Consider the following 15,957-nt stretch of genomic DNA (forward strand, 5'->3'; position numbering starts at 1 on the left):
CAAGGTCAGCCCTTTCGTCAAGGGCAAAGGTGGGGGCAAGCCACTAGATTTAGGGGCGGGGGGACTCCCATCTGTAGGCTGTTCAACTCTGGTTTTTGCAGATTCGCTGCTGCCTGCAAATTCAGACACGCCTGCATGGGATGCGGTGCAGGCCACCCTCAAACAAAATGCTCAAGGGGAGGAACCATCCCCCACACAGAGCAACAATAAATTCATTAGAGCACATACCCCCATTAAGATACATAGCTTGCAGGTCTGTTTAAAGGGTTATCAGCCCAAGGAGGCCAGATGGCTATACGAAGGGTTTTCCCAAGGTTTTCATATACCTTTCATGGGGCCAGAAACCGCCACAGAGGCTAAGAATCTCTTATCTGCGAGGAATAATGAAGAGGTCATTGCACTAAAGATCAAAAAAGAAAGCGACATGGGTAGGGTGGAAGGCCCATTCAAGGACAAACCTCTACCTCATTTTAGGATTTCCCCTCTGGGGGTGGTTCCCAAAAAAGAGCCAGGGGAATTCCGAATGATTCACCATTTATCCTTCCCAGAGGGTGGGTCAGTGAATGATTACTTGGACCCCGAAGCATGCTCGGTCGCCTACGCCTCATTCGACCAGGCATTAGACATGGTGAGGCATTGGGGGCAAGGGGCATGGTTGGCAAAAGCCGACATTGAATCAGCCTTCCGCTTGCTTCCAATACATCCAAGCTGCTTCCATCTGTTGGGGTTTCAATTCAGAGGTAAATATTACTTCGATAAATGCCTCCCGATGGGCTGCTCTATATCTTGCGCCTACTTTGAGAGGTTTAGCACATTTGTGCAATGGGCTGTAGAGCAGGACATCGGGAAAGGGAAAATCATACACTATTTGGATGATTTTCTGTTTACCGGCCATAGGGACACACAAGCCTGTGCGCAAGCCCTCGAAGCATTCACCCGGAAAACTGACGAATTAGGCATTCCGCTAGCTAAGCACAAATCAGAAGGACCGTCACAAAAATTGTCATTTCTCGGTATCAAAATTGATACTCTGCAAATGGTCACACGCCTACCGCCCGCAAAACTAGAAGCGTTACGCGCCAACATATCTACTACCGAACAATCACGCAAAATCACGCTAAAACAAATGCAGTCACTCATTGGTCACCTCAATTTCGCTTGCAAGATCATGCCCATGGGTCGCCCCTTCATGAGAAGATTGTCCCAAGCCACAGCAGGTATTCGCAGGAGCCATCATTTCATTAGAATCACCAAGGAGCTCAGGGAGGACCTCATAGTATGGAAGACATTCCTAGGGGAATATAATGGGCGGACAGTTTGGAGGGACCCAATCATGACCAATAGGGAGCTGCAGCTCTACACCGACGCAGCGGGGAGCGCTGGATTTGGGGCCTATCTGGCTGGGAAATGGTGCACGGAACGATGGCCAGTACAGTGGGAAGCCATGGGTTTACTCAGAGACATCACTTTTCTCGAATTGTTCCCCATTGTTGCAGCAATACACATGTGGAAAGCATGTTTCCACAACAGAAGAGTGGTTTTTTGGTCAGACAACATGGCGGTTGTACAGGCGATAAATTCTCTCACCGCTCACTCCCCTAGGGTCATTAGGCTATTGCGGGATTTAGTACTGCTCTGCCTGCGCATTAACCTGGTCTTTAAGGCTAAGTACGTTCCGGGGGAAGCTAACGGCATCGCTGATGCATTGTCTCGTTGTCAGTGGTCTCGTTTCAGATTCCTGGCCCCGGAAGCAGAGCATCACCCTTATCACGTCCCTCCGCGGATTTGGGAATTAGGGTGCCCGGAATCGCCTCCATATTGAGATCGGCTCTGGCAGAGAGTACGGGGAGAGCATATGCACGCGGCTGGAGCCTGTTCCAAAAATTTTGCCAATCAAATAACACGCAAGTTCAGGGGACAATGACAGAGAGAAATGTAACAGAGTTCTTGCTCTACCTCAAGAACTCGGGAGTATCAAGAGCACAGGCAGGGCAACATGTAGCTGCTATTGTTTTCGTCTCCAAACTATGGGGGATAGGCTCAATTAGCAACTCCTTTCTCATAAAAAAGATATTAGAGGGTTGGCGGAGACAAGAACCAGTTAGAAGGGACGCCAGAAAGCCTATCACACCAATGCTGCTACAAGCACTGGTAAAGGAGCTCCCCAGCCTAGTTTGGGACAATTATGAGGTAAAGCTATGGACCGTGGCTTTTTCACTAATGTTCTTTGGTGCATTTAGAAACAGCGAGCTTATCCCGAGGGCAAAGGTGACCACCAGGGCATCGGATGGGGGTCTCCTGATAGAAAACATAAGGCTGTTTAATGAGACAGTACAGATCTTTCTCAGGCGAGCAAAAACTGATCAACGGGCAGTAGGTCGCTGGATTACACTATACCCTGCTCATACGGGGGTGATATGCCCCGTAAGGGCTACAACAGAATACCTCAAAGTACGCCCGCTGGGGGGAGGGCCCTTTCTAAAACACAAAGATGGCAACGCGCTATCGCGTTACCAGTTTATCAGTATGCTACGCAAAGGCTTGGAAAAGATAGGGGAAGACGCGGGAGCTTATCACACACATTCATTCCGAATAGGCGCAGCATCCTTCGCCAGCAGCAGCGGTTTAAGCGAAGATCAAATTAAGGCGCTAGGGCGGTGGAAATCCGGTAAATTCAAAACATACATACGACCCAATAACCAGACAGCCCAATGAACAGTCTCACTGGGAAACATAAAAAGCATATATTTACCGTCCTGTTACACAACCGTTTTATTTTGTCTATCATAGACTCGCCAGCGGGGAGCGTGAAAGTGATATGGATCATGGGGCACTCATACATTTATTGGGCGCACATTAGAACCAAGAGAAAGACCTCCAGCGAGCAGATGGGCATACCGCATAGCAAGGCCAGCTTATTCTGGCTCGGCAAACGAGGGATGAAGTGGGTCCAACTAATGCCTTGCATTCTCCAATACGCCAGGCAACTACCACAGCCTGATATTATCATCTGTCATTTGGGCGGTAACGATTTGGTCGCAGTCAAAAACATTGACTTAATAATCACGATCAAGAAGGACTTGACTGCAATTAAGGCTATATGGCCAGCCGTGGTATTGGTATGGTCCCACATTATTCCCCGATTGGTATGGAGGGACGCGAGGTCGCACAAATCCATCGAAAAAAGCAGGCGCAAATTAAATAAAGAAGTGGGGACGTGGTTGAGAGCTATAGGGGGGTATGTCATCAAGCATGATGATATTTCGCTCTCATGTTCAGGCATGTATAGGCCGGATGGGGTTCACTTATCAGACGTTGGGGTAGATATCTTCATCCTCACCCTGCAAACGGCCACAGCAGCTTTAGTTAATTAGTGGGGGTAGAAAACAAATAAGGTTTTACTGTTTCCTACTTTGGTGGGTGCCCTCACCGGAGCATAAGGGGATGTATCGCTGCATAGAGGGGAAGTTTTTGGTGTTGGGGGAGGGGGAAGGGGAGGAGCACAGCACCAAGGACTTTGCATAGGGGGAAAGCGGGGGCATGGATATAACTAAGCATGGCGGAGACCAAGATAATGGCCGGTCTGGGGGTGGCCCAATGAAGGCCTGGCATAAGCAATAATCGCGGCCCGCAAGGCCAGGGGTGGGAGGAGGCGGCAGAATACTGCACGGAGCGGCAGTAGCCACGGAGGCGTTCACGGAGCGGGATGCCAGTGGCGGGTGTTCCCCTTCACGGAGCGGAAGGCGGGATTGGCATTCACGGAGCGGGGTGCCAATGGTATACCACCTTCACGGAGCGGAAGGATGGAGGGCTGCCGTCTCCAAAAAAGCATTGGGGTGGGAAGAACAAGCAAGGTACCGGTGAGGGCGTGGCATTTAGCTAATGTCAATTGTTTAAGCTGCTGCAATATAAAGTAATAAGGTTATAATGTTAAATGCTGGCTGTGGCCGTTTCTTCCACTTAATAAAAGTTATCCTGGTTTACCTACTCTGTTGTCGCGTGGTCAAGGGTGGGAGGGGCGGTCATCCGTGAGCTACGGCGTGCCAGAGTTAAGGAGGCCCTGCCTCTCGAGGCATGGGCCGTATAACTGGGCAGACGTGGGGCAGGCAAGAGGGAGGGGGGAGGGGGGCACAGCCTAGGTGCGGAGAGGGGCGGACAATGGGATTAGGGGCCAGTTCAAACCTGGGCATTAGACAAGGAAGGCGGCGTCTCTGAGCTCGGGTACTTAGAGGTGGGGGTGGGGGGAGCACATTTGCAGCCTGGAAGCGAGAGCAACCCTCCCACCACCCCACAGCGCAAGGGGATACTGGGATTGGGGGGATAAGTTGTCACAGCCATAACAAAAGGAACAGCGGGTGCCCTCACCGGAGCATAAGCGGATGTATCGCTGCATAGAGGGGAAGTTTTTGGTGTTGGGGGAAGGGGAGGAGCACAGCACCAAGGACTTTGCATAGGGGGAAAGCAGGGGCATGGATATAACTAAGCATGGCGGAGACCGAGATAATGGCCGGTCTGGGGGTGGCCCAATGAAGGCCTGGCATAAGCAATAATTGCGGCCCGCAAGGCCAGGGGTGGGAGGAGGCGGCAGAATACTGCACGGAGCGGCAGTAGCCACGGAGGCGTTCACGGAGCGGGATGCCAGTGGCGGGTGTTCCCCCTTCACGGAGCGGAAGGCGGGATTGGCATTCACGGAGCGGGGTGCCAATGGTGTACCACCTTCACGGAGCGGAAGGATGGAGGGCTGCCGTCTCCAAAAAAGCATTGGGGTGGGAAGAACAAGCAAGGTACCGGTGAGGGCGTGGCATTTAGCTAATGCCAATTGTTTAAGCTGCTGCAATATAAAGTAATAAGGCTATAATGTTAAATGCTGGCTGTGGCCGTTTCTTCCACTTAATAAAAGTTATCTTGGCTTACCTACTCTGTTGTCGCGTGGTCAAGGGTGGGAGGGGCGGTCGTCCGTGAGCTACGGCGTGCCAGAGTTAAACGTCACCCCAGGCAATGTTTTTACTTTCTGCTAACTGAAAAGGAAGAACTGCGGTAGCAGCAGCTGGAGAAATGAGAAGTTCCTTTCTTTCGTCCTTCCAGTCCCTAAGCTTGGGTGCCTTTGGCTGGTGAGGGTGCACTGGGAGCGCGGTCCCGCTCCCTCGGAGAGCGCAGCTAGCGCCTTTTTCCCGCCTTCCCAGGACAGAGGCGTGGGGGCTTGGCAGTGTGCATGCTGCTGCCGCCGGCTGTCCGGCCGCGCAGGCGCACTGGGCGCAGAGCCAGCTGCTGCTGCTGAGCGCCGCGCGCGGCACTGCCACCGTCTCAGCCGCCTCAGCAGCAGCAGCCACAGCCACAGGAGCGTTACCATGAGCTGCTTCATCCTTTCCACAGCCACTCACCGGGATTCTGCAAAACCCGCACACGGAACCAAGGCAGCTTCCCTACCCGCTGACAGGAGCTTTCCAAACACAGGATGCCGGGGGGCAAAAGAGGGCTGGTTGCACCGCAGAACACGTTTTTGGAAAACATTGTCAGGCGCTCAAATGGTAAGAGAACCTACGCCTCCCGGACATGGGACATGAGAATTACATGGGCTGTCTGTGGAGGGGCTGCGAGGTCGTAGGTGTAGCGTCCTGGGTAGAGAGACTAGGGAAAGGTCCGCGCTGAGGTAGGAGTAGGTGGGCAGGGACATGCCAGCCAAGCGGGCAAGAGGAGAGGTTGCATTTGTTTGAATTTCGGTGAAATGCTGTTGTTGCCGGTCAGTGGATGGAGACAGGGACACGGACTGAAGCAGGAAAGTTACTTTTTGTTCGCTCTGTGCTGCTGGCGCGCGAAGTTCGGTACCGTCTTTCTGTAGCTGAGCGCGGGTGATTCCTTATTAAGACTGTACAAGGAAACCTAGAGTACTATTGTAACACTGATTAGCAGGCTGCAATTCTCGAAATGGTGACAGGACCGAACAGAGCTATTTTGTTTTTGCTTTTTTGTTCAAGAATAAATACCGCAAGGATCGTCTGGTCGGCGTTTGAAATAGCATCTGCCCAGGGTTCAGGGATCATTTAACAGCAACTATTTATACACTGGCTAGTGAAAAGGTGGTGGTGGTGAGCTGTGTTTAGATTTCAATAAAGTATAGCAACCACTTCTGTTTAAGAAGAGAAATTCAAAGCACCCTCACTATCAATAAATTAACTGGGCGATTAGTTGTTATAGTGGTGATTTGGGAGTTAAATTTTAAAGTTATGTTGTTAATCACTGACAGAATTTTAAGACAACTGCCCTCTCTAGTTAATACCTTTTCAAAAGTGTTTTAGGGTCAGTTGTACCAAAGGATTTTCCCCCTCAGACACAAAATGAGAAAAACGTTTGAGTAGGTCTGACACCTATGTGCTGACTACTATGTGCTCTTTAATTTACTTCAAAAATATTTTTCTCAAATCTTCATCAGCATCAAAAGGCTAACATACAGATACTGTGTGATGTCAAGAGTAACAAAAGCTGACAGGCCATTTTTTTCTTGGAAGGAAATATATTCACTTATTCATTTAAAATGTTCTAAAAAAAAAGCAAAAACAGTACAAAATGTTTTGAAAACATCAAGTTTCAAAGATGTATTTTTTCATACAAATTCCCTTCTCTTCTTTCTGTTTCTAACTAATAACATAATATCCAGCAAAATAAATATTTTTTTTTTGTTTAAAGTTGAAAAAGAGGCAAGACTTTTGAAATCATATTTTATGGAAAATATAGCATCTTAGTGGACGGCAAGAACAAACTGTTACTGCCATTGTTGGCTCTTGCAGGAGCACAGAAGTTGAATAATTTGTTCTGAATTATCTGTGTTATTCCAGTTTGGCTCAGATATAGGAATGTACACATTTTTCACTAAGCTTAAATTTTAGTCCATGGTCCATATAGAACTGTATTGAGCTGTGTAAGGTTTTCTTCCATTTTCACCAGTGAGCAGGGATTTCTTTTTTTAATCTTCTGCTATCCAGAAGTCTTTTTCTAATTTACTGCATATTTTTGTGCTGAAATTGTTGGTTATGTGGAACCATTATTAGTTCCTTTCCTGCAATCCTGTTTGATGATGCAATTCCCTCCCACATATCATTTGATTGTACTGTAGGTTACTGGGGAAAAGAAAGAGATATGATCAATCATACTATTACTTTAATACAACAGGTTTAAACTACCCCCCCTCCCCATCAAAGCATACTGAATGTGTAATGCAACATTCCTTAAGTTTTCAAGATAACTTATATTAGACTTTGGTTTCAAAGGTGAATAAAAAACATACTTGAGGATTAAGTCAAGTTGTGCATTTATCTCAGCCTTCTGTGAACTCATTTTTTTTTTATAAGTGCACAGTCTCTAAATTCAAACATGTACATACACTTGATTGTACATTCAGGAAAAAAAAAAGTCTGTAAATAGCTCAGATAAGCATGCAGCACATCCAATTACTTGATGATTTTTTTCTCTTCTGAAAATGGAGATCATTAGGTTTATGTGTTATCACTTGCCACAAGAGGTCACCACAACTGTACTTGCATGTTACTTGTCTTTGCAGTCTTTCAAGTGTTAAAGAAGTATACAGTTTTAAAGGATAAACATTTTGCCTGTAAATAAAGGAATACTAATTTAAGTGTAGTAACGTGAAATGCAGTTTCAATGTATAGTTATTCTGGTTTTGCCTCAGCTCATGTTTATTGAAAGTTCAACAAAGTACAGTAGTAAGATTTTACGTTTTAGTTACTCTAAATTCAAAAGGTAATGTTGCTATAAGAACTAGACAGTAACAGTAGTATCCAGAGCTCTGCTATGATATACTCAAATGCAACAAATCACTTTGTATACTGTGAACATTTCTTGGTGTTCTGCTTTCTTTTTATTGATTTAATGGGAAGAAAACCCGTTTGAAATGAATTACTTTTTGGCTATAGGGAGCATGCAATAAACAGTAAAGGTTATTTTAGTGGTAACCTTTCTTTTTTAACTAAACCTTCCCAGTTTCTTCCATTTACTATTACATACAGAAAAAAGAACACAGTTCTCTATTGCAACTTGAAAAGTGACTTAAGTAATGTGGGTATACTCTCCGAGATGCTGTTTGTTCATCAAACACATGTATGCACCTGTGATAGATTTTTTTGTGTTATAGATGTAAATCTAATGGAAGGCATTTGTCTAGATACAGTACAGACCTTGCAGTAATGAGCTTTTTATTTTTGACAATTATGATTACTCCAGTCACTTCATTGTACAGTAATAGTTAACTTTTTGGGAAATCATAACCTTTTTGCCATGAGGATATATAAGTAACTTTAACATTTTTGCAAGTTGTAATGCACACTTTGTAAAGCAGGTTTTTGAAAGTTAATCAGTTTCCTTATGGATTTCTCTTTTCAGAAGTTTAGTGAACTAGATCATTTGTTTTTATTCTCTTTTTATTTTAAATTAATGTAAACAACATAAAGAGGAAAGAAGGAACACAGCTTGACTACTGGACTGATGGAGTTTTTGGTGTTTAAATTAGGAAAAGAAAAATGAATAAAACATTTCAGTTTGAATGTTAGCATTCTTAAATCTGAAGAACGAGAACCAATAGCACCACAAGAATTTGAATGAAATAAGGGTGATCACCAACAGCAGGAAAAACTCTGAGTGAGAAACAGAATTAATAAGCAGCAGTTATACATTTTGATGATCAGACAAGAGTATTATTGTCAGGTGTGGTTAGAGGGATACAAAAGCAAATGAATAATAAAAAATTTTTTTACAAAAATACTTTTTATTTTTTTCTTAAGTGCACTAGTGAGAAATATCTGGAACTATGGTTAAAACAGACACTGGCCACACCAGGCAATAATGGTCTGAACTGAGCATCAGGATGAATGATTGCTCATTATTAATGCTGTTTCTCACTCAGTGCTTTTCTTACTCTTAATGATCACCTTTTTCATTTTTTTTTTGTATTACATTTACCTGGTGATTCATCTGGTTCCATGGTAATTTACCAGAAAACATGTATTCACAGTTTGGTGAGCATAAAGGGAATCTGGCTTGAAAGTACAGATAATTAACTATAAGATACAGTCAAACATGCACATCATCATTTCTATAATTCTTTTCCTGGAATAGAAATTTCATCAGTAAAGTTTTATTTGATAGTCTGAGGTCTATACAACCTGAATAATAGAACTTTATAAAATATATCCTCCTACTATGTAGAATGTGCTGTATTTTAGGACTCTTTCATTAAAATAGATGATAAAAGTCAATTAAATGTAGTTTATTTTAACTTATATATTCTTATAAAATATCTTGAAGTGATTTATAATATTTAAATGTGTAAGGTACACACAATGGGTAATGTTAAGCCACTTTCTCTACATGTATTGTAATCACGCAAATATATAAGAGAAAGGTACACAATTTTATTATCTCAAATTTTTAAACAATTTTGGAAATGTGTCCTAAAATACATGTACTCACACACACTCATTCATACTCTAAAAACATCATACCAGATACAAGGGAATAGTAAGCCACATACATCAATATTTTTCATTAACCCAATACAAAGTCATATGCATGAACTCCCTGTGGTGTTAACCACTTACAACTCTATACCCGGCTTTCGCCCCTTTTTTTCATGCTAAAACATGACTATATAATAATATGCACCACTTCAATATTTCTTCATCTGGCAAACTTCCCTGTATTGGTCTCTTCACCTCTAGGCAACCCTTCTTCATAGTATTGACTGCATGTTGTCACTGTGGTTTAACCCCAACAAGCGGCCCTTGTTTCACAACCATCTGCTTCCTCAGGGGGATGGTAACCACTGAGAAAACAAACCCTAGTTTAATCACCTTATCAAATATGACATCTAAGACACATTTACCTTAAAAAAAAATTTTTGAAAAAAAACTTTACCAAAAAGCGTCTATAATTCAATTAATTCCCAGGCTGTCCACATATATCAGGTATGCCACCAAACATATCTTAATTCTCCCGAAGCTGACATGTATCTGGACACTGAGTGGGGTTGGGGTTAAACCACAGTGAAAACATGCAGTCAATACTATGAAGAAGGGTTGCCTAGAGGTGAAGAGACCAATACAGGGAAGTTTGCCAGATGAAGAAATATTGAAGTTTTGCATATTATTATATAGTCATGTTTTAGCATGAAAAAAAGGGGCGAAAGCCGGGTATAGAGTTGTAAGTGGTTAACACCACAGGGAGTTCATGCATATGACTTTGTATTGGGTTAATGAAAAATATTGATGTATGTGGCTTACTATTCCCTTGTATCTGGTATGATGTTTTTAGAGTATGAATGAGTGTGTGTGAGTACATGTATTTTAGGACACATTTCCAAAATTTAAAAATTTGAGTTAATAAAATTGTGTACCTTTCTCTTATATTTGCGTGATTATAATATTTAAAAACACAAAAATTACACAATCAAAAGCATCATTCATTGACACAGAAATGCATTAAAACATTCTATCTCATTAAAATTTTAAAATAATCCTGTCATTCATTTATACTGGATAGAATTTCCTAAAGAGCCAAGTTTTTAAGACTTTTTCCAAGATAAGTAATCTGTCTGCAACTGAATATTATTAGGAAGTGAGTTCTATGGCTTTGATGCTACCACAGAGAAAGCTCGCTCTGATGTTTTTACTAAATAAACTTCTGAAGTTCCTGGGATAGTCAGGATTTCTTTCTAAGAGGAATGCAAAATACAAGAGGGACTATACCACCGCAACTTAAATCACACATAATCAGGATTCATATCCCACAGAACTTTAAATGTCAAGGTCTCAACAGGTAACAAATTCAGGTGTTTCAAAGTTGGTGGGGGAAGGAGTCATAATCTCTGGCCTTTAAACCTACTATCAACCGGGCTGCTGTGTTTTGCAGTAACTGCAGCTTTTTACAGTTTTCTTTGGTAAGCCAGTCAGAGTAGCATTACAGCAGTCTAATTTTGTCGTCAACGGTGCCTGTACAATACATGTTAAATCTTTGGTTAATAAGAGAGGATGTAGCTGGTGCAAAAGTCTCAAAACACCAAAATCTAATTTTACTCTCATTTTTATCATCATCATTGTTTATTTATATCATGCGTTTCCAATCGGAGAGTTCAATGCATGTTACAACAAGGTAGGATTACAATGCATGTATCATGGTTTGGTTACAGAGAGTACATAGTAACAAATATTAGGACACAGGTAAGATCAGATAACATGGGGTAGATTTAATAGAGATTGTAAGGAGGTCTGTCATGCCAAAGTATTCCTTATAGGCAAAGTATATTTCAATATTGTCAGTAAATACAGGAAGTCTAGATGGCACGGGTAGGAGTGAGAATTGTATGAGTCTGTGTATGGAGGGAGGTTGTTGTGATAATTCATTCTTCAGGTTCCTAAAGCTGCTTTGAAGAGTCAAGTTTTTAGAAGCTTTCTGAATACTAGGAGGTTGGGTGGTAGAGAGTTCTAGAGGGCTGGGACTGCTGCTGAGAAAGATCTGTTTCTGGTGCTGGTGAGGTGCATTTCCTTGGGACTAGGCATGATAAGGAGGGCTTGTGTCAGTGAGCATAGAGGGCAGGAGGGTGTGTATGATGTGAGGCATCTGCTTAGATACGGTGGCTCCCTTTGGCAATCTTGTAGACCAGGATTTTGAACTTGGCAGGGTGGAGCTTGGGATCCAGTGAAGGTATTTTAGGGCGGAGTGATCCTGCTGAATCTAATGACATTATGCATCATTTGAGCTACTGCTGCTGCATTTTGGATAAGTTGTAGGCACCAGTTTAGTTTCTATGGGATTCCAATGCTAGAGTGAATTGCAGTAGATCAGGCAGGAGATGATAAAAGCTTGGATAACTGTAGCAAAGGCAAAGTCATTGTAAGAGTGGGCAGAGTTGGCGGAAATGGAAGAAAGTTAATTTTGTCATTACTTGGATTTGGGTTTCCATAGTAAGTTGGGTGTTTAGGATGATGCCCATACTCCTGGCTTGAATAGCAAAGGGAAGTTCTGGCCCTTTGAGAATTACCATACTTTTGAGTATAGATTAGTAAGAGTACTCCCAGATCCCTAACTTTATGATGTATTGTTAAATTTACATCATCTTATCATACCAGTAAGGCAGTAACTCCTCAAGACTGGTAGTCCTTCCCATCCATAGCATCTCAGAATTCCCAATATTCAGCTTCTTACTATGATCATGAAACCATTTACTGGCATATGACAAATTGTCATTTAGAGCTTTCAAACTGTCTTCTTCAAAATCAGTCAAGGAGTACCAGAGCTGAATATCATCTACAAATAAATAGTGAATCCATGAAGTTCTAAATAATTCACAGATAGGTTGAATGTACAAGTTTAAAAAGAAAGAGACAAAACTGACCCATAGGACTCCAGATTCTAGGACTTGTCAGACTGATACCCCGTTTTAGAAATTTGCTGCAGTTGATTTGATTGATAAAACCGGAACCAATGTAAAAACCTTCCCTCTAACACCCTTGGCCAATGTAATAAGCTGTACTAAGCAGGATGCTGAAGTGTATGTAAAGTGAAGAACTTATACTGAAACACTGTGACAGTGTCACCTATAAGGGTCTATTTTCTGCAATACTAAAAAAGGTCTTAAAAAATGTGTGTGACGTATGATTATACAACATGCATTGCAATATGACTTCAGTCACTCTATTTATGAGTGCAGTCTGTGTCTCGAGTTATACGAAGATCATAACACACATTTCTGATATGTAATATATTATTTACAAGTCTCATTTTCCTTCATGATTGATTTGACGCTAAAGACCCCAGCAGATTCTTGACCAGATAACTAGCTTAGGCCTGGATCTATCAAAATGCAGTAAATATTGTATGCAATAGGAAAAGGGATGTGTTTTATGGTAATATCCTGTTTATTGCAAAGTGTGCTATCTTAGTGCTTCGCATAGGTATTACCACAGACTGTGATAACTTTTTCACACTTTGCGGTAAGTACCACAATTGTTACAGTTCCTGTGTGAGAGAGAGACAGACTAGCTATAAGGCCCTTATAGTATGCAGGTATTTATAACTTTATATGAGGCCCACCTAGTACCTCGAGGTGAGATTTAGGTAGTAGTGTAGGGGGTTAGGGGCCACTTTGACATTCAGAGTGAGATGTACGAACAGAACATACACTCTTGTGAAGATTAGATGACCTTCAGAGTGAGGAAACTCACACAAAGATGAGATTTGTACAATGTTCTCTCAACTAGGAAAGCTATCATGTCTTCCCTGGCTCTCCTCCCGGAACACCACCACTAATGTCCCCTCTAAGCTGCATGCATACGCTGGAAAAGTTCTGCTCCCGCACATGTGCAGCTTTAAGCTGTACATGTGCGTTTTGTGCCCATTTCCTGCAGGTGTACAGAATTCTCCCCCCCTCCCAGTGCAAGAAGCCTGGCTGGGCTGTGGGGGACCCCATCCCACTACGGCCCGAAGTAAAGAGGAGGTCAGCTGGGCCGTGGTGGACCTCATCCTGTCACGGCTTGAAATGAAGAGGAGGCCACGGGACCATGGGAGACCCCATCCTGCCATGGCTTAAAACGAAGAGGAGGCCTGCGGGGCTGTGCCAGACCCCATCCTGTCATGACCCGAAACGAAGAGGAGGCCAGTGGGATCTTGGTGGACCCCATCCCATGTATGTTTGTGTGTGTATGTCTGTGTGAGAGCTTATGGTTATGTGAATGTCTGTGAGAGCCTGTGTGCCATGCATGTGTGTCTGTGTGAGATCTTGAGTGCATGTATGTGTGTTTGTCTGTTTGAGAGCCTGTGGGTGTATGTAGATGTCTGTTCGAGACCCTGTATATGTGAGAGCCTGTGTGCATGTCTGTGTGAGATTTTGTGTGCCTGGGGGTATGTCTGTGTGAGAGTTTGTGTGTCCATGTGAGAGCCTGTTGGTGTGCATATATGTTCGTACAAGAGCCTGTATGTGTGAGAGGCTGTGTATGTGTACATCTGTGAGAGTCTGTGTGTAAACATGTGCCTTTGAGAGCCTATGTGTCACAAACAGGCACACACACACAGAGTGTGTGTGAGGAAGAGAGAACCTGTGTGTGTGTGTGAGAGAGAGGTAGTGTGAGTGAAAGCACTGGCATGTATATGATAGAGGGAATGTCTGAAAGAATGAATGTGTTAGTATGTTTGTGTAATGAGGGAGAGAGAGAAGATAGTTTGTGTGGCCCCTACCTCCCTTAATGCGTAATAATCTCAGAGTGGTAGGAAAGCAGGAGATGTTTTTAATCCTTATTAGTTTTAATTATTGGGTGTAATTTGATGTTTCTAATGTTTTTTAATATTAGAACTTTATTGAATTTTTATTTCTCAGAAGTTTTGAAATATTTTATTGGTGTTTGGGAAATATTAGAACAAATTTATGCAAGTTTATTTTAATTCGATGTTCATCAGGTATTTTGACATTTAATCTTTTTATTAGCATGGTTTTAATATGAATGATGTTTTATATCTCCAATTTTATTGCTTGATGTTTTGAGAGGAATGATAATGTTTCTGTTTTTCCATCGTTGCACTGCATAACACAGTTTAGCATGTGGTTTCCAATTCAGTTTTTGTTGGCATATTTCTATTCTGTATTTGATGAGGGTCTGTCTGTATTTTAAAGGTCTAGTTCTTGTGCAGCTTTAATTGTTGCTGTGAAAATGATGGTATTTATCAATGGCTTTTATGGCATTATGGATATCTCTTCTCATTTCTATTTTAAACAGAAGTTTGCTCTTTATTAATTTCACTTTCATACAGAAAGCAGTTTTGAAGGTTCTTGCAGAAACTATTTTTTCATTCAAATATTTTACTGTATGTGCTGTTAGTAGATTAGGTGTTTACTTTAAGGAATTAACTAATATTCCCTCTAAGGATTGGGTTGCTGTGAGCATTAATTTGATAGGCTTTTTGCATCAAAGAAAGTAGTGCTCATAGGTTAATGTAAGAGTGTGTACTGTGTTCTAGGGCACATAGCAGCAGCAAATTTTCTGGTGCACCACCAACTTCAGCAGTCACCCAATGCCCATGCTTGAGAGTCCCTGATCTATTCTAGGGATAACAGCTGGATCTATCTCCTTTAGGACTATTGGATCTGGCCCGTTCTTTATTCAGAAAGATAGTAATGTGGGAAAGACCTGGACCTGACTGGCCCATCCTTGATGCCATGGATCCAGCTGGTATTCCACCACTCTATAATTTAGAATTTAGTATAGCATTGAATTTGTTAGAACATAACATAAAATATGCCAAACTGGATCAGACCAAGGATCCATCAAGCCCAGCATCCTGTTTCCAACAGTGGCCAAACCAAGTCATACGAACCTGGCAAATTCCCAAACATAAAATAGATCTCAGGTTACTATTCCTTATTGATGATAGCAGTTTATGGATTTTTCCTCTAAGAACTTATCCAACCCTTTTTAAAACCCAGTTACACTAACTGCCATAACATCCTCTAGCAATGAATTCCAGAGCTTAACTATGAGCTGAGTGAAAAATAATTTTCTTCAGTTTGTTTTAAATGAGCTACTTGCTAACTTCAAGGAGTGTCCTCTAGTTCTTCTATTATCTGAGAGAGTCATTTCATGATTTTGTAGACCTCTATCATATCCCCCCTCAATTGTCTCCTTCTCCAAACTGAATAGCACTAACTTCTTTAGCTTTTCCTCATAGAGGAGCTGTTCCATGCCCCTTATCATTTTGGTTGCCCTTTTTTGCACTTTCTTCAGTAAAACTATATCTTTTTTTTTTTTTTATCTCCTAAAAGATACCATCTCATCTCAACAAGACAACTTGCCTTCTCAATTGCTGGCCCAATACTATGGAATTCCCTACCAATTGATTTAAGACTTGAGCCTTCTTCACAATCTTTTAAAAAAGAACTGAAAACATGGCTTTTTCAAAAAG

General features: G+C 42.4%; 2 protein-coding genes across 5 annotated transcripts in view; both read left to right on the plus strand.

Moving 5' to 3' along the window:
• The first annotated feature begins 310 nt into the window (after positions 1 to 310).
• Positions 311 to 1,856, plus strand: LOC115089819. The gene is made up of 2 exons (XM_029598147.1): positions 311 to 1,013; positions 1,143 to 1,856. The coding sequence occupies exons 1-2, from the start codon at positions 332 to 334 to the stop codon at positions 1,820 to 1,822; spliced, it is 1,362 nt and encodes a 453-aa protein (XP_029454007.1). The 5' UTR covers positions 311 to 331; the 3' UTR covers positions 1,823 to 1,856.
• A 3,459-nt stretch (positions 1,857 to 5,315) lies between these two features.
• KCNH5 (potassium voltage-gated channel subfamily H member 5) overlaps positions 5,316 to 15,957 on the plus strand; it is a 568,772-nt gene continuing 558,130 nt past the window's right edge. For all 4 annotated transcript variants that reach the window (XM_029598143.1, XM_029598144.1, XM_029598145.1 and 1 more), the window contains exon 1: positions 5,316 to 5,528. In XM_029598143.1, coding sequence (XP_029454003.1) covers positions 5,456 to 5,528 — 73 coding nt within the window. In that variant the 5' untranslated portion in view covers positions 5,316 to 5,455. The remainder of the gene's footprint in view (positions 5,529 to 15,957) is intronic.

This window comes from Rhinatrema bivittatum, chromosome 4 (genome assembly GCF_901001135.1).
Source record: "Rhinatrema bivittatum chromosome 4, aRhiBiv1.1, whole genome shotgun sequence".
In the NCBI taxonomy this organism is placed as follows: Eukaryota; Metazoa; Chordata; class Amphibia; order Gymnophiona; family Rhinatrematidae; genus Rhinatrema; species Rhinatrema bivittatum.

Bases quoted from the DNA above. Each gene is read 5' to 3' on its own strand.
- LOC115089819 (XM_029598147.1), top strand. From the start codon at position 332: ATGGGGCCAGAAACCGCCACAGAGGCTAAGAATCTCTTATCTGCGAGG. The intron at 1,014-1,142 runs GTATCAAAATTG...AGTCACTCATTG, and splicing joins ACAAAAATTGTCATTTCTCG to GTCACCTCAATTTCGCTTGC.